The 19,309-nt window shown below is 47.8% G+C and overlaps 1 protein-coding gene across 1 annotated transcript in view; it reads right to left on the bottom strand.

Annotated features, from left to right (window-relative positions):
* Positions 1-272: 272 nt before the first annotated feature.
* LOC142580045 (cytochrome P450 3A8-like) overlaps positions 273-19,309 on the bottom strand; it is a 73,403-nt gene continuing 54,366 nt past the window's right edge. Inside the window, exons 6-7 of the mRNA XM_075690793.1 lie at positions 8,660-8,963; positions 273-1,627 (exon numbers count right to left, since the gene is read on the bottom strand). Of these exons, the coding sequence (XP_075546908.1) occupies positions 1,280-1,627; positions 8,660-8,963 (652 nt within the window). The 3' untranslated portion in view covers positions 273-1,279. The remainder of the gene's footprint in view (positions 1,628-8,659; positions 8,964-19,309) is intronic.

The following is a 19,309-nucleotide window of genomic DNA, read 5'->3' as shown; positions in this document are numbered from 1 at the left end:
ACACGCACTCACACGCACACGCACTCACACGCACACGCACGCACACGCACACGCACGCACACGCACACGCACGCACACGCACACGCACGCACACACGCACACGCACTCACACACGCACTCACACACACTCACACGCACTCACACACGCACTCACACACACACAAACAAACACACACGCACTCACACACACACACAAACAAACACACACGCACTCACACACGCACACAAACAAACACACACGCACTCACACACACACGCACTCACACACACACGCACTCACACACACACAAACAAACACAAACACAAACAAACAATCAAACAAAACATTTCAGCCGTGAGTCCGTTACATGACCTGGATGTCACCTTTTAGACAGAAGCGGTACAGCTTAGTGTTTTTGTAGAGGCGATAATTTCCACTCAACGGCGTTTTTATGTGTCGAAGAGCGCTTTTTGTTGTTGATTGATGACTCCTAAGCGAATCATACATGACCTGGACGTCACTTTTACATAGAAGTGGTACAGCTTAGTGCTATTGTACAGCCGATAATTGCCACTCAACGGCGTTATTATGTGTCGAAGAGCGTTTTTTGTTTGTGATTGATGACGCCTAAGCGAATCATAACCGTGCCGGCTGGCCGCTTGTATATATAGGCTTGACACACGCTGAACGCGTGTGTGCGCGGCACGCGGTAAAGTGGTGTCTTATTCCCCTTGCTTAAATAGCGCAACTACGTCAGTTCGACGTCTCTGATAGTGAACACGATGTCTCACTATTTTAGTTTAGGTGGAATAGCGGCGTTAAAAAGTCCACAGCATATCGTGGCAACATTCGGCTCACGGTGCCGAATGGTGCCGCGATATGATGCCAGAGGGCCAATCAAACTCGGGCCGCCGAACCAATCGGCCACTTGTACAGTCATGAAAATCCTCCTTAAATCACGTGCAATGACACTTGCCTTTATACACGCAGTCACGAAGGTAGTCACGAAATTTTGCCATACGCTCAACTTGTCAAGAGAAACCCGTGGTCTAATGGCACAACTGCGGGAGTACCGCCGAGTGAAAGGTACAGGATAAACCCGTTCAATGTACCCGTACTTCGATTAGATAGTGGTCAGTAGGCCAGCATTTCATAAAACTAAATAAGTGCCCACGCAGTAAAGCCACACAGGCGGAGTGGTCTTCATCTTCCTCACGGAAGCGTCTCTCGCGGAAGAGCGCAGCGACGGTGCCCCGGACTGCTCGCATCACAACTGGAGGAGTCCGCGCTAGCTTCGGGTCATCGTCGCTCCAGCCTGACGACGACACCTCGCTCCGGATTGATAATGACGCTCGGCACGATAAGCTTGAGCGGCTCTTGTGTTTCTTCGCAGCGGAGGATGCGGTATTCTCTCAGGACTCGACAGACGGCCATCTTGAGTTCTAGAAGGGCAAACCGCTTCCCGATGCAGACCCGTGGTCCCAAGCCGAAGGGCAGGAAGGCGGCCGCTTGCTGGGGAAGGCCTCCGTTCCCATCTGGGTCGAAGCGCTCCGGGCGGAACTCGAACGGTTCTGGCCACAGGGTCGGGTCGTGATGGAGGTGCCACGTGGGAATCATGATGTTAACTCCCGCTGGGAAGAAGTGGCCCTGCGTCACCAAATGCGGCAGACATGTTTTTAGGAAAGCGGCAGCAGAATGCCAGTAAAGTGTACTTGGAGAATGCATGCTGGTATACACTGGGCGACACCGAATAGTCGTTGCCTTTTGCTGTCCCGCGCATTCGGCGCGCGCACTGATTTATCTTGTTACGCGAGAAAGAACTTTAAGTCACCACCGATTATTAGCGATTTAGAACTATACATTCAAATACGTGTGTTGAGCTAGGGGACACGGTGGAATTCCACGTTGAGTTCACTTACCGCTAGCAGTGCACTGTAATTGCAGCACACTCGAAATCGCTCTTAATGTACCTGCGGAGCACGTAATAAAATTACTGAATATTGGCTCCGAAAGAAAATAGTTCAAATAATATGTCAATGAGTGACCGTATGTCACCTTATTACAGCTGAAGAAATGCTCCGCTTGTAAATAAATTTATATGGACATCACAGAAAAAAACGTACACATTATACATTGACGCATTACTCTTGCGTTAAATCGGTGTTTTCTCTACAAAATATGCATTGTTTATCAGCGGAGAAAATGTTGACCAAACGCCATATTATGCAAGATTACTTTGGCCCGAATTTGTTAATTCCTTATCGTCCCACCTAGGACATAGCGGGGGCGCGGGATCGTACGAACCAATAACGGACAAAAATAATAAAAAATGAAAAGAATCGTTACATACTACGGGCCTTGGCGAACCGCCATTTCTGAATTTAGCGCTGAAAGACGATGACGCGATTGTGTGACGCAATCTATCCCAAGGAGTTTTCGCGCACTTTGGTTCTTCTAATGCAGAATAGGCGTAAAATCAGCCAACGTGTTGGTTTAATTCTCGTCTTTGTGACGCAAAACTTCTTTCAATTCGGTCAGCAAGAGGTCGCTTGCTAAAGCGGAATGCACCGAAAACATGCAATGCTGCTGTCGCTTGCAACTTTGCCTACTTTACTACTCACGCTCCTTAGCTTGGTATCACTGTGTAGAGGAAACAAGCCATTACTTTATCGTGCAATGGTCGCTTGCCCAGATGGTGCTCTTGTCGGGCCATGCGCGATACAATCGGAAATAAATTTAGCCTCTCGCTCGTCGTTCAGAGAGGTAATGGCGGCGAGCTCCACCACTGGAAAAGCTGGCGCCACCGTCGGCGTGACGTGGTATGAGGGATCACGTGGACACAGCGGCCGCGTCGTCTGCTTCGGAAGCGCCGAAGCGAGCTGAAACGAAAGTTTTAAAGTCCCGCCTGCGCCGCGGTTCTGATTAAGTGGTGGGGCTTTACTGCCTTGGGTGTCAACTTGACAACGTCTGAAACTACTATAATAGGTAGTGGCTGTCTTTGGAGGCGTGCAGCATGGTAGGCTACTGCTCGGTGCAGCAGTGCCGGACGTACGCAACGGAGCCCGGTGTCAGCCTTATTCACACGTATCCGCAGGGCAAGGAGCTGCGTGATGCTTAGCTGGAGAAACTTAGAACCGGCAGACAGCCATCGGATACAACTCGTGTAGGCAACAAGCACACACGCGAGGAAGATTTCTGTTACGGCGCCGGGACTGCGCGATGTTCGGTGAGTAGCAGAAAACGCGAACTGAGACGCTCGATCGCGCCCACTGCCCGGCTAATGTCAGGACGGTTTGATCTATGAACATGTTGATGCTAGATACTGGCAAGTTCACTGAAACGCAAAGGGAGCGGTAAGACGCACATTAAAGAAAGGCACGGCATATGGTTAGTTTGTGTTAAGAATTAATGCACTGGATTACAAAAAAGAAGCATATAGAAATCGAACGCTCAGAAGACCGATAAACATACAGTGCGACGCAACTTGAGAAATAATTTGAAATGTCCAAGAATTTAGAAGACAAAAAAAGTTTGAATCGTCGCGACGGCACATCACAATCGCCGTGGCGTCGAAGTCTCTATAACGAAATTATTTTTCAACAGTTCTGATAGCGTCCACGCAACAATGGTTGCTAGTGTACTGTCAAATGCCCATATGCTGCGTCCTAAAGCTTACGGCACGTACACCCACACGCGGTGCGGAAACGCCCTCACAGCGAATGCAAAACATTGTGCGTGAACATGCATGCAGACGCGCAGTCGGTCGCTGCGAAGCCGTGCGATCGCTGCATTGAGGCTTCATTCTGTTATGCCCCCTTGGTTATACAGACAGGCTATTAAACAACATATTTCACATAGTTTACTTTCAGCGTTTGCCTGCCTTTCACGCAAGAAGCCGGTTCGTGAGACTTCATCGCTGCGACCGCGCGTAGTGGCGTTCGCTGTACGTATTCGGTAAATCGATAGCGTCTGTAAACGATTTTATGCTTTAGGTTTGGCCAAGATTATTATATCGACAGTCAAAAGCTTCCCTCGTTATGAGAGTACTTACATAAATGTCCAGGAGGGCTGCCGCGTGCTGTTTTTATTGAGCGCCGTAAGTGAAACCTATGAGGAGCGCGCCGCATGATCCCTCATACTACGCAAGGGAGGCGCTTCCGACAGATGGCGACTTCGTAACTCCTCGCTGCCAATAGCTTGGCAGTACGTTTTTATCTTCAAACGGTTTCGCGTTCCGGAGAGTTCACTAAACCACAGGATACATAATCCACCAAACTCAGACCCTTGCTCATCAGATGCTATAAGGTTTACAAATGCGCAATTGTTTGCCCAAGATTCATCGTTGCACGGCTATACTTGGCGCCTCCTGGTTCGAAACTTAGGATATAGATATGGTGTGACGAGGTTCAGGCAGCAGGACAGAGCGACGCGAATTCGCACCCATCACCTTTGACGACGGCGCGCCGACTGAAAATAAGCAGCGAGAACGATTGCAGCACCGTAGGACTCCTCACTAGCTGTATCATAAATAAAGGGTAATGGGTCAATAAATGGCCGCTTGTGTATCTGGTTACCTTGATTTTGTACCCTAGTGCCCAGACATCTTTAAGGGCACGCACAACGCGTTTCACGTACCTCAGTGAGGCGACGTCCCCGTTACAACGTAGCCAACTACGACATAAAACTAATTGTATTTACATATTGCTTTACATACCACCCATATCCAATGGCTTTCTGCAAGTCTCGGCCACAGATTCATTCATTATGTCCTTATATTATTTAGAACGCAAGGTTCTGGCAAGGTATCTACGGCCCCTGTTACGATTGACTTTTAAACACCATACTAAATCAGCGTGGCAAAAGCTAACAGGCGAGACTAGCGCCCGCCAGGACGAAAGTGTGCCTGACATAGACGGTGACACGCATACAACAGCGCTCTCGTCCAGGCAACACAACCGCCATCTTTCATGGAAGAATCGCTGGCACTCTACCGGAGCCTGACCCTGGCAAACAGGCCGCCACAAAAGGACCACTAATTAATTGAAGGGGCCAACGTCGAGAATTTCTGTGGGAACGACTTCGACACCGTGTTCCCAGCTTGCCGTGCCGTTGCCTCGTATGTGGGGGTGTACGTGCAAGGTTGGAGGCGGAGCCCGGCAGGACGATGCGACGTCATGGGCTGGAGTTTTCGAACGGTTCAGCGATTTTTGGATGGCCGACAAGAAGGACAATGAATTTCCACGACGAGAGAAAGGGGAGAAAGAAGTGCGTAAAAAGTGGATCTTGAGTGCTGTCGAAGCGTGCTTCAACTCGCACGCGGCTCCGACTCGCACGTGTGCTAATACTCTTGTTCGTTCTGGTACTCGTGCTAGTACGTAAACTCTCACCATTGTAAGAGTTGGTGCCGGGCTTGTCAAAAGGGGTGGCTGGCTCATGTCATTGTCCAGCTAATCTGCGTAAGGGCGTTGTGGAAGGGAGGACCATGTTCTCATTGAGAATGAGGAATACACGGTGTCTATTTACAATATTAGTTACGTCTCGTCAGTGTAGCATGATTGAAGTGGAGCACCCTGAGGAGCCACAAAGTCTGATAAAACCCCCTCTGTCCTCCCTGGATCCCTAGGCCAGGGAAATCTGCCGTCCCACCTTCATCCAGTCGGAGCGTCCAAAGTCGTCGAAAGACCGCGGTGAGGGCGAGGATTCACACATTCACTCCCGCACCTTTGTGCACTGAATACACAGAAAGGAGGGGAGCTCCGTAAACAGGAGCTGCCATGCTTGACTCAAACTGGCGCATCTTGGTTCCTGGGATGACCCAGCTGTTGAAGTTAGCTGGAGCGTCTCTCAAACGACCGTGGCGGTTACCTGAGTCCGTGAGGAAACACTGTAGAACACCCTTTTCCAGGGGTTTCTTGCTGATATTGGCCCGTGCGACAGTGAACTAACAAACAACACCCGATCCGCCAAACGTCTCTCGCCTTGCTGGCACCGCAGCTCTGCCGGAGGAGGACGCAATGTTAGCTTCATGAAGCGATTCGTCGCAGTGGAGCAGGAGAGGTTAGAAGGTCACTACTTCGGCTGGCCGATGGTAACACCAGGTAAATGTGTAAATAAACCCGTTTCCCATTCCTTGCACCTCGCCCCGGACCTCTCGATCACCCGGCACCTGGCATATCACCAGCCACAAAAAAATAATGATAGCTCGTACACCCAAATCGCGATTCCCCGTTCACCTCCTGCTATATAGATAATATATATAAATATATTATATATAATATATAATATATTATAGAGTATATTATATTATATAATATATAAATACAGCATGCTGAATGGTTTCTCTACTGTTTTGCCAACGCAACTACATTATTTTTATGCATAACCATTGATCTATCCATTTCGAAAGGGAGAATAGAGAAAAGCAAGGAACCTGCCTCAGTCTATGAGACGCCACAGCTGGCGTGGAAACTTGACAGCGGCGTCGACCGCAGCCTTTCTCTCTTATGACTTCGTGCAGGAAACAAAGAGAAACGAACACATAAACGAAGGAAGAAACAAACCAAGTGCGAACGAGTCCGAAAAAGGGGCACTGTCCTCAGAACTAAAGGTTTTATAATTTTGACGATATAACTATATAGGCTTATATACAACGGGAACTCAGGCAGCGGAGCCAGCAGTAAAGAAGTGGAGGACAGACTCGTGAACGCGAGCGGCGGTTCGAGGCTCAGCTGGGCGCTCTTGTGCGTGGCCGGCCACGACTGGGGCCTGCTGGCGTGGACGGAGGGACCGTGCCGTTCCAACAATATGTATGTGTGTGTGCGCGTACACGAAGGCCCGTAATGCATGTAGTACATGCAAGAGGAATCGTGTAGTTCATATGTTGCGATTACTCGTAGCGTAAGGCAACGAACGTCTAGCTAACACGATCGCAGCAGAATTTTAACGATTTTCGAATCCCTACGACATACATACAAGTTCGAGCTTGCACGCATACCTTTGCAAGCATATACAGGGTGTTTCAGCGAACGCTTTCAAAAAAAAAAATTCTTTTTTTAATTGCTTGCGGCAGATTGCACAATTACAGTCCATGAGCTGTCCTACTGGAAGAAGCGGGCTTGAACAAGAAATTAGAATGCATAGTTGACAAATTAAAAAATGTTCACTAATTATGTTTTAACTAATTACCTTATGGTACAAATGGCAACTTACCTATTCTAGCGGGTGAGACATCAAGGCATATCCACTAGAAAAGAATTGTATGGTGGACACCTTTACGAGATATGCGCCATCAAATTTGCGGTAAAAATGCGCTGTCGTTCCACTTACTTTCTTAGCAAAACATCATTTCATGCAGTGAAGCACGCAAGTAACTAGAACGCCAATGCACTTCTCCGCAAACTTCGCGAATTATTATCTGGAGACTGGTGTCAACCTGGTAATTCGTTCCAAGTGAATCCGTTTTGCGAAATTCACGGCTAGAATTGTTAAGTTGCAATATGTGCCGCAAGGTAATTAGTTAAAACTTAATTAGTGACTTTTTGTTAATCACGTGATTATGCATTTCAATTGTTTGTGTGTTACCTCCACCTCTTCGAGTAGACCAGCTGGCAGACTAGAATTATGCGATCTGCCACGGGCAATTAAAATATTATGAAAGAGTTCGCTGAAAGACCCGGCATATCTAGTTAGTGCACAAAAAATCTCACTTGTGATAAAGAACCCGTGTTGTCTCATAATTTCCTGCTCTTTTCCTGCCACTCTGTTGTTTTCCATAGTGTTGAAGTCCATATTCTATCAATCTAACTCCATGGTTTTCTTTCATTTTCCTTTAAGAACAGAAGGCTATGCGAACACACAGTAACATTACAATTTTCCTGCACGAACTTCAAGAGACCCCCCAAAAAGTCGTTCAAGTGCAACTTCATGCAAACGAAATGTGCATGTGGAAGCGTTTTGCCCGTCGAGTACACGTTTTGTACACTGGGTTTTTTAAAGGCAACTTGATTGACTACTAATGATCGTATTATTGAATGCTCCATCGCGGTCAATAAGCAGAAAATTTAAATGCCCGTTACTCATCTTAGGCGTATTTAGTTATCATACATTGTAAACTGCACGAAAAAATCGCACAAATGGAATTCACAGCGAGCAAACTCTGTAGAATTGAAACCTACTTCAGTGGGCCATAAATATAGAGTATTGACAGGTCGATTAAGTTTGTTTGCCAGAAACGTTCATAGAATTGATGTTCTTCATCGTCCATGAAGCAGTTTTATCAATCATTAATTTGAGAGAACTAAAAAAATAGCGACACTATCCCGGTAAATTTACAATAACCAGGTTTCATATTTCGAAGGTAGGTAGCAATGAATTCAAAATGTTTAATTTTATCAGATTTTGCGCCGTTTTACATTAATTTGGCAGTGAAAATCCGGTACACATGACCAGGGAAAGCTACAAAAGTAACATCACAGGGAACGCGGAAGCACCTATGCTGGTCACAAAGGGAAAACCCGACTACAGAGCTTATAAAAGCCGACGATGTGACTCACATATCCACTGCTGGTGAAAGCCGAATATATCTCAAATTCTTGTGCGCTGACAAAGAACCAAGAGAATATTTGCGGGTACATGCGCAGCGACACCAGCCAATCGTGTGTGAAACAAGGTTCGCGTCACCATGATGGTGGTGTCCTTGTCGCAGTGTCTGCTGATGAAGAGCACCACGGGCGGGTAGATGCGCAGCGCCTCCTGCACGACCATGTCGAGGCGCTTGAGCTGCTGCAGGCCCTCGTAGCTGATCTCCTGGTCGGTGCCGAACACCGACTCGAGCTCGGCGCGCAGCCTCTCCTGCTCGTCGGGGTGCGTGGCCAGCAGGTACATAAGGAAGCCCAGTGAGGTGGCCGTCGTCTCGAAGCCGGCAGCCAGGAAGATGAACGCGTTGCCCACCACGTGCCGGTCCTCGATCAGCCGCATGTCTCGCCTGGGCGACCACAAAATTCGATTGCACTTATAGCGTTCCTAATTTATCAAACTAAGGGGTGCGCTATCGATCACCTCTCCACATAACCCGGAGTGTTCACCGATTACTTCTTCCGACTTTCTGGAAATACAGTGCCATTACAGGCAGAAATATAGGCTGTAAAGAAATTTTCAAAACAATACAACTGGTAGCAGTAAATGTTGAAAGCCACCTAGTTCTTCCGTGTATATACCATAGACTTCCACGTTAGCTTCTGCAACTCCGCGGTACTCTTTCCACTTTCGTGACATTTAAAATTCGGCCTCGATTGCCCGAGTTTCGATACATTTAGTGAAACGCGTCCTTGTTTGTAGTAATCAAAGAAATAATGGTGGATATGGCAAATTGAAAGATACTCCTGCTGATGATGCATCTGTATTTAAAAAATACACAAGACTGTTTCACGCGGAACTCCTGATCCACCAGCTCAATAGTATTGTGCCTAAACTTCTGTCTTCTATTTCTTCCATCCTTGGGCATATGTATCGGGTAGCCAGAAAGCCGAAACCTCCTCGCCATTTCATTATCTTTCTCACCTCAAGCGCGGACAGGTCACTGTGACCCCTTTCTCAAGCCCCTTTTTTATTGGTTGACCCTCAACTTATCTCCGCATTCAGCAATGTGCCTTACCTTCAAGCCCATACATCACTTGATCTAAAGGAGGGCAAACATCGGCAAATTCATTAGGGTCACCCCTTTGCCTAGCCAAAGACAGCCCCCTGGTAATCATAGGCAACTTCAACGCTCAGAACACGCTATGAGAGTACCAGAGGCACTGGAAGGACCTCCAGCTAGAAACACTACTTGAACAATGTCACCTCACACGCATCACAGACCCGAACATACCGATGAGGGAAAGGAACAGCGTAATACGCGACTCCACTCCCGACCTCGCTTTCATGACACAAGCATCGCGAGCCGAATGGCTCAACGCACTCGGAAACTTAGGCAACGATCCCTACATATTGAACATAACACTACAGACCGGACGCCTACGCAGGCAGATCGGCACAGCCAATCTCACTGAGTGGCGAAAAATCAGAGAAGGCCAAGAAAAGGACGCAGACTAATCAGGAACTTGGAAGACTGGTGCGACAACCTCCTTCGACAGAACGCCACACAAAGGAAATCACCAGAGCGGAAGAGACCCCACAGGTGGGTCTCCAATTAATACAACTGTAGGATGCCAAACGCAACGACATTCACCGCTGGAAAACACAGAACAACAACGGGAAACTCCAGACACGCATCGCACAAACAACAGCGGAAGCAGAAGAATATACCATGCAACGCTCCTCGGCAAACTAGTACAGATTCTGCACCTCCTTCGGTGACGCCCTGGCTATGTCCAAGACGTGGCACACACTCAAAGCCATCCTGTGCCCCATCAAAACCGAAGGGAACGGACAGAAGGCTCTGGAGAAGTTACTACACAATTACCCAGACAGCCAGCAAGACCATATCAACGCCATCAAGATCAAGTGATAAGGAGATCCCGCTCCCACACAACCATGTGCAACACCTTACACAGGTCAATCCAACCCACTATTGGACTAGCCTATCATCATCATCATCATAACCATCACCAGCCTGGTTACTCTCACTGCAGGGCAGAGGCCTCTCCCATACTTCTCCGACAACCCCGGTCATGTACTAATTGTTGCCATGTGGTCCCTACAAACTTCTTAATCTCATCCGCCCACCTAACTTTCTGCCGCCCCCTGCTACGCTACCCTTCCCTTGGAATCCAGTCCGTAACCCTTAATGACAATCGGTTATCTTCCATCCTCATTACATGTCCTGCCCATGCTCATTTCTTTTTCTTGATTTCAACTAAGATGTCATTAAGTCGCGTTTGTTCCCTCACCCAATCAGCTCTTTTCCTATCCCTTAACGTTACACCCATCACCCTTCTTTCCATAGCTCGTTGCGTCGTCTTCAATTTAAGTAGACCCTTTTTCGTAAGCCTCCAGGTTTCTGCCCCGTAGGTGAGTACTCGTAAGACACAGCTATTATACACTTTTCTCTTGAGGGATAATGGTACCCTGCAGTTCATGATCTGAGAATGCCTGCCGAACGCACCACAGCCCATTCTTATTCTTCTGATTATTTCCGTCTCATGATCCGGATCCGCCGTCACTACCTGCCCTAAGTAGATGTATTCCCTTACCATTTCCAGTGCCTCGCTACCTATCATAAACTGCTGTTCTCTTCCGGGACTGTTAAACATTACTTCAGTTTTCTGCAGATTAATTTTTCGACCTACCCTTGCAATTGCAATTGGTCCCCTGAGTTACTAAGCAAGGCAATATCATCAGCGAATCGCAACTTACTAAGGTATTCTCCATTAACTTTTATCACCAATTCTTCCCAACCCAGGTCTCTGAATACCTCCTGTAAACACGCTGTGAATAGCATTGGAGAGATCGTATCTCCCTGCATGACGCCTTTCTTTATTGGGATTTTGTTGCTTTATTTATGGAGGACTACGCTGGCTGTGGAGCCGCTATACATATCTCTCAGTATTTTTACATAAGGCTCGTCTACACCCTTATTCCGTAATGCCTCCATGACTGCTGAGGTTTCGACAGAGTCAAACGCTTTCTCGTAATCAATGAAAGCTATATATAAGGGTTCGTTATATTCCGCACATTTCTCTATCACCTGATTGATAGTGTGAATATGGTCTATTGTTGAGTAGCCTTTACGGAATCCTGCCTGGTCCTTTGCTTGACAGAAGTCTAAGGTGTTCCTGATTCTATTTGCGATTACCTTAGTAAATAGCTTGTAGGCAACTGACAGTAAGCTGATCGGTCTCTAATTTTTCAAGTTTTTGGCGGGCCCTTTCTTATGGATTAGGATTATGTTAGCGTTCTTCCAAGATTCCGGTACGCTCGAGGTCATGAGGCATTGCGTATACAGAGGGGCCAGTTTCTCTAGAACAATCTGCCAACCATCCTTCAACAAATCTGCTGTTACCTAATTCCTCCCCAGCTGCCTTCCCCCTTTGCATAGCTCCCAAGGCTTTCGTTACTTCTTCCGGCGTTACTTGTGGGATTCCGAATTCCTCTAGACCGAATTCCTATCTTCCATTATCGTCGTGGGCGCCACTGGTACTGTATAAATCTCTATAGAACTCCTCAGCCACTTGAACTATCCCATCCATATTAGTAATGATATTGCCGGTTTTGTCTCTTAACGCATACATCTGATTCTTGCCAATTCCTAGTTTCTTCACTGCTTTTAGGCTTCCTCCGTTCCCGAGAGCATGTTCAATTCTATCCATATAATACTTCCTTATGTCAGCTGTCTTACGCTTGTTGATTAACTTCGAAAGTTCTGCCAGTTCTATTCTAGCTGTAGGGTTAGAGGCTTTCATACATTGGCGTTTCTTGATCAGATCTTTCGTCTCCTGCGATAGCTTACTGGTATCCTGTCTAACGGAGTTACTACCGACTTCCATTGCACACTCCTTAATGATGCCCACAAGATTGTCGTTCATTGCTTCAACACTAAGGTCCTCTTCCTGAGCTAAAGCTGAATACCTGTTCGGTAGCTTGATCTGGAATTCCTCTATTTTCCCTCTTACCGCTAACTCATTGATCGGCTTCTTATGTACCAGTTTCTTCCGTTCCCTCCTCAAGTCTAGGCTAATTCCAGTTCTTACCATCCTATGGTCACTGCAGCGCACCTTGCCGAGCACGTCCACATCTTGTATGATGCCAGGGTTAGCGTAGAGTATGAAGTCTATTTCATTTCTAGTCTCGCCGTTCGGGCTCCTCCAGGTCCACTTTCGGCTGTCCCCCTTGCGGAAGAAGGTATTCATTATCCTCATATTATTCTTTTCCGCAAACTCTACTAATAACTCTCCCCTGCTATTCCTAGTGCCTATGCCATATTCCCCCACTGCCTTGTCTCCAGCCCGCTTCTTGCCTACCTTGGCATTAAAGTCGTCCATCAGTACAGTGTATTTAGTTTTGACCTTACGCATCGCCGATTCTACGTCTTCATAGAAGCTTTCGACTTCCTGGTCATCATGATTGGATGTGGAGGGCGTACACCAGTACGACCTTCATTTTGTACCTCTTATTAAGGTTCACAAGAAGACCTGCCACCCTCTCGTTAATGCTATAGTGTTCCTGTACGTTGCCAGCTACATTCTTATTAACCAGGAAACCGACTACTAGTTCTCACCTCTCCGCTAAGCCCCGGTAGCACAGGACGTGCCCGCTCTTTAGCACTGCATATGCTTCCTTTGTCCTCCTAACTTCACTGAGCTCTATTATATCCCATTTACTGCCCTGCAATTCCTCCAATAGCACTGCTACACTCGCCTCACTAGATAACGCTCTAGCGTTAAGCGTTGCCAGGTTCAGATTCCAATGGCGGCCTGTCCGGATCCAGGGATTCTTAGCACCCTCTGCTGCGTCACAGGTCTGACCGCCGCCGTGATCAGTTGCTTCGCAGCTGCTGGGGACTGAGGGCCGGGGTTTGGTTGTTGTGTTGATATGGGAGGTTGTGGCCAAGTACTGCACCAGGGTGGCCAATCCTGCTCTGGTGAGGGAGTGCGTAACCGGTTCTGGTCACCGGAATGAGGCCGCACTCCAGGCCTGTTTGTGCGATTTTATCAACACGCGGATTTTTTTTAATCCGGTGGAAAATTGCGCGGCCCCGGGATTCGAACCACGGTCCTGTTGCATGCGAGGCGGATGCTCTACCTCTACGCCACCGCTGCACGCTTCCACAGTTATACTTAATGGATTATAACCATTACCATGGTAACGCTGTCCGCCATGCACATAGGCAATGACCTTGAATTTATCATTTATGATCACCCCTAGAATGAAGAGAATAACTCGAGCAAGCTTCCACTCAGAGCCATTTATAGTGCAAAGAATTCAGATTAGACGGACGTTCTTCGGAGGCCAATGGAAACCACATCTAGGTGCCCTTATACGCGATAGCTGACGCAAAATGGTTTAGAACGCCTTTTAACGTAGGTTGCTCCGAACATTCAAATAATGAGATAACCGCCGTGGTGGCCTAACGGCTATGGTGTTGCACGGCTGAGGTCGCGGGATGAAATCCCGGCCACGGCGGCGGCCTTTCGATCGCGGCTAAATGCAAAAAACGCATGTGTCCCATGCATTTGGGGCGCGTTAAAGGTCAAAATTATTCGGGAGCCCACCACTACCTAATACCCCACTACCACTATAGCAAATCATGGTTTTAGCCCGCAAAACCAATTTAATTCAAATAATGAGATAACCCATTTATGAAAAGTCAAGGACATTGCGCGCGTTACTTCTGTCATGATTCCGGCTCATAAAGCGGGGCATCTATCGTATTCGCCGCGCTTCTCTTAGGCTGCGGAGAACTCTCGAGTTCACCGTTCGAACAGCATTTTAAATTTTAAACGCTTTGCAGAGCTCTGGTATTGTCCCGGGGGAATTTTCACGCTGCTACCGCTTAAGGCTACTGCAGCCGTTCTGCTCGTAGTGGCCTTGGGAACTTTTCAAAAAGGCGGTACATACGAAGGCAGTGCATAATCAAGTACACTCTTAAAAACGTTAACACCGTTTGGGGCGGAGCACGAGGTCGCGGGATCGAATCCCGGCCACGGCGGCCGCATTTCGATGGGGGCGAAATGCGAAAACACCCGTGTGCTTAGATTTAGGTGCACGTTAAAGAACCCCAGGTGGTCAAAATTTCCGGAGTCCTCCACTACGGCGTGCCTCATAATCAGAAAGTGGTTTTGGCACGTAAAACCCCAAATATTATTATTATTATTATTACCGTTTGGGGCGTATCTTGTCCCACAACAGTAACCGCCATCCGACTTGTCCGCATTTCCATTCTTTTAACGCGGCGAGCCCGGTACTTCCCAGTCATGAACGGCACACGCATTATCAGCGTGACGCAGTATCGTCAACAGGAAAATAGCGAGCGCAGCATTTTCAAGAAAGGAAACGCAAGTAGAGCAGATGGCGATTATTGTTGTGTGACAAACAGCCACCCCAAATGGTGCAACTGTTTTACGCACTAAGGAAGGTTTAAAACTTTTGGGGTGTATATTTGCTACACAACGATTATCGCCACTTTTCTAGCCAGCATTTCCTTTCTTGAAAATGCTGCGCTCGCTACTTTCCTGTCGAGAAGGTTCTGCCATGCTGATAACGTGCATGCCCTTCGTGACTTGGAAGTACCGGTCTTGCGGCGTTAAATAAAGGAAATGCGGGCATGGCAGATGACGATTAATGTTGTGTGGCAAATATACACTCCAAAGGGCGCAACTGTTTTTAGAGTTTAAGAGTGTATGGCGTTGAGCACAGCAGTCACCATGTTTATGGCTGAAATGATTGCGCTGCTTGCCTCTCATTAAACAGCGACGACGCATGGGTCACGTTCCTTGTTTTTATATTCTACTCGCCGATTTGGTCAGAAATTTGGCCATTACTGAATACACAGGTTGTCCCACGTAACTTGAGCCAGACATTAAAAATATGCAAATGCCACGTAGCTGGACAGGACCACGGTAATACTTGCTGTCGCTCGGAGAGACCCAGACTATATTTTTCATTCCACCTAATTAAATAATTAGTCCTAATTAGTCAACTTCTCAAATATCATACTTATATGAAAAGTGGTAATGAGAAAATTGCAGAGCAACATGAAAAACTCCCCATACAGCTTTCTGTTCCTCGATACGTGCTACATAGAAGTTTTTCCGAGCGTGATAGTTCCCCGCGAGTGCACACAAAATTCCTCGAGCGGCCAGTAGCGCGTGTATTCAGAGTACAGTTGCGTGTATATGCGGGATTATTTCACGCTCGAAAAAACACTCTTGTGATACCCACGGTTGAGGTTATTCGGGTCCTGGGCATGTTCGTCGAGTTCAACGGCGGGAACGGAACGGCTCTCCGCAAGATCGTCGTAAGACTGACAACGCTTTCCGCCTCTTTCGCAGAATAGCAAACCGGCACCGAGGAATGAAGGAAAACAATCTCCTCAGGCTTATCATTGCCTTCGTACTATGTCACTTTACGTACACAATTTCTATGCCCAACTGGCTCAGAACGGAGCGAGACAAGCTCAACGCTATCATCCGCAAAGTGGTCAAGAGGGCTCTCGGGCTACCTATCAGGACCCATACCGAGGATCTCCTCAAGCTGGGGGTGCATAACACTGCCGAGGAGATTGCCGAAGCCCAAGAACGCGCGAAACTCACTCGCCTGAGCACCACAGCGGCAGGTAAACACATCCTCGAAGGGCTGGGTTACCAACCTGCGGGATTCCCGATGGTCAGTACCTCGATCCCTAGGTGCATTCGAGACAAGTTCGAAGTGGCTCCTGTGCCCCGAAACGTCCATCCCATCCACAACGAGGGAAGACGCAAGGCCAGAGCAGCAGCCATCCTCAAACAGATCAAGCCATAGGACATTAGAGCAAGCTTCGTCGACGCCGCGGAGTATAGTGACGGAAAGACCTTTGCCATCATTGTGGTCGACTCCAGCGGCAAGATTTCCAATAGCGCCTCGATTCGCACTTCAGACCCCGGAGTCGCCGAGCAAGTCGCCGTCGCCCTCGCCCTGTTAGACGGTTGTGGGTCCGAGATATATGGTGATTCCAAAACGGCAGTTAGGGCTTTTCAGAAGGGTTGCATTGCCAAGCAAGCTGCTCGTCTCCTTAGCAGCTCGAGTCGATATGCTCTCACGCATCATTCAATCCACTGGTCTCCCGCTCACGTAGGGTCGGTCGAGGGTGCTCTCCCGAACCTCAATGAGTCTGCTCATGAGGCTGCGCGTGTCCTCACTGACCGCGCTTCCTCTGCAAGAAGCACCGACTCGCCTCCTCCATACGGCCACAGGGACGCTCCCGCTACTCACAACGAGATTATAAAATTCTTCTACATGTCTAGAAGGGTCTTTCCACCCCCTCACCCCAAGTTGAATAGGGCGCACGCCGTTTCGCTTAGCCTTCTGCAAACCAGCACGTATCCGTGTCTGTCCGTTCTCCACGAGGCTTACCCGGACGTGTATCGCGACGACGCCTGCCCCTCCTGCGGGCAGACCTCCATTCTAGCGCACATGCTCTGGGAGTGCGGGTCGACATACCCCAAGTTCATCAAGGAGGAGTGGGACTCGCTTCTGCGTAGCCCCTCTATAAAAGCAAATCCTGGCTGTCCGGCGTGCCCGGGACCGGGCCGGTGGGCCAGACCTGCCGGTCCCGACGTGGGACTAGCCGGGTGCGCGACGAGTTCGCGTCCTCGCTGGACCTGCAATAAGGTTACTTCACTCCCTCACTCATGTAGCACGTGTTGAGCAACAAATGGGAACTTTTTCGTGATGCTCTACAATTCTCTCATTGACGTTTTTCATCTACTTAGAATATCTGAGAAGTTCATAAATTAATTAGGTCTAATTATATAGTTACGTGGAATTAAAAAAAATTATCTGTGTTTCTCCAAGCGACAATAAACAACATTACCTTGGTTCTGCACAGCTACGTGACATTTGCATATCTTTAATGTTTGGCTAAAGTTACGTTGGACACCCTGTATATGGTGACGTGTCAGCCATCCGACATACATTAAGCAGTGTCAATCGACACTGCCGTCGGTTTCTCTTCGTTGCTTGGATACGCCATAATTTTTCAATAGTACGAAGCTGGCTCTGGCCACGCCTCCCCTTGACGTTTCCTTTATCTTTGTCGTTTAAACATCTTATGTAATCTGCTTCTTTCTTCCCAAGTTCCTCGGGCACGTTCTTTCCTTTACGTCATGCACTCTCAGCATACGCCGACAGTGTTACCTTCTCCGAGCACACACCGGATCACATAACCACAGCATATTTTTAAAGGCACTGCTCTGTATATCACGAGGCTACAGTTTAGAATTTCGGTTCTGCCAGTGGCGCGATCAAGCGACCTTTTATTGAATCACCTCGTCACAAAAGACAGGCCTGTCTGTGTCTGTGCTTTATGCTGCCACGCATGATGCAGTATTTTGCCTTCACGTAGCCCCAGGTTGCCACCTTGAGGTGGAAAAATTATGTTGGGATCACTGGATGCGCTATATGTAGAGTAACCAGCAATTTGTCATTATAACGGCAGAAACACCGTGATGTCATTCAGCAAATACAACAAAGACGCTGAATACAGTATGAGCATACCAAGGGTCTAACGACTGCAGCTGTAAATAACGACATCAAAGATTTCTCAGCGCTTTGCAAATCACGCTTGAGAAGTATAATTACCTCGGTTACAGACTTCCTTGCACACAGCAATCAACAGGGAGGAACGCCGACAGAAAAGCCACTTACCCATCGCAGCTAAATGCCGTCATCAGAAGAAAGCATACTTTCTCGGGCCTTTAGTAAACGTCACGTTTTCCTGCGATGTGGCCGTACAGCGGCGTCATCAACGATCACATTATACTAGAGCCAAAAAGGGAGGCGAACACATCATAAAATGCAATAAAGCAGACACATGAAAATTAAGTTGCTTTCCTCTCACGCGCCTAGATACCGACCCTATCACTCCTTAATTCTATAGTATTATGCTTGCCATGCGTTCCACCTGAGGCAATTTCGGAAATACAGCCCGTCTTCATTGCGCTGGACGACGGACAACACGACGAAAGAAACAAGATGCTCTATAAAACGCAAAAGGAGCTGTTTCCTTGAAGCGCAGCAGCGTGTTGCCTAGCAGAAGTCATCAATAAAAACTCTAGTCGTGCACAATGTCTATTTTTGCACCAGTTGAAGTGTGAAAGCATTTGTACTACAACCGCTGCAAGCATTTCACTATTTATACAGTGAATAACCACAACGCTACCTAGACGTAGTGAGTGCGCTGAACATCTGGACGGCTATCCGAACTCGCGGAAATGGAGTAACCATCCAGGAAGAAGTTACTCGCGTAAAATGAATAACCAGCGTTCCGTTTCTCTTTCTGTATTTATTTATTTAGGTTGACCTGTCATTGTGAGTGTTGCATTTCAATAGACGCGCACACATCACCATCTGAGTGCGAAAATAAAGACAGAAGCTATGGGGGACCTAAGCAATTCTTATTATGTGTAAATGCGAGATAAATACTTGTCGCTCAGTGTGTCGCTGAGTTACATCGCCGACGAAGTACGAGTCGATCGCAACGCAGCGAAACGTGCGAAGCGTGCTGCTCCGAAACAACGTTCACCATCCAAGCCCGAACAACGCGAAAGGCTGCGAACGATGCGACAATGGCGCCACTTCTAACTACTCTCGAGTTTTATAGTGGTCCCACATATCTTCTGTTTCGCGTTGCTT

This window comes from Dermacentor variabilis, chromosome 4 (assembly GCF_050947875.1).
Source record: "Dermacentor variabilis isolate Ectoservices chromosome 4, ASM5094787v1, whole genome shotgun sequence".
Classification (NCBI taxonomy): Eukaryota; Metazoa; Arthropoda; class Arachnida; order Ixodida; family Ixodidae; genus Dermacentor; species Dermacentor variabilis.
Note: the sequence above shows the minus strand (reverse complement) of the source record. Positions and strands in the feature narration are given on the sequence as shown.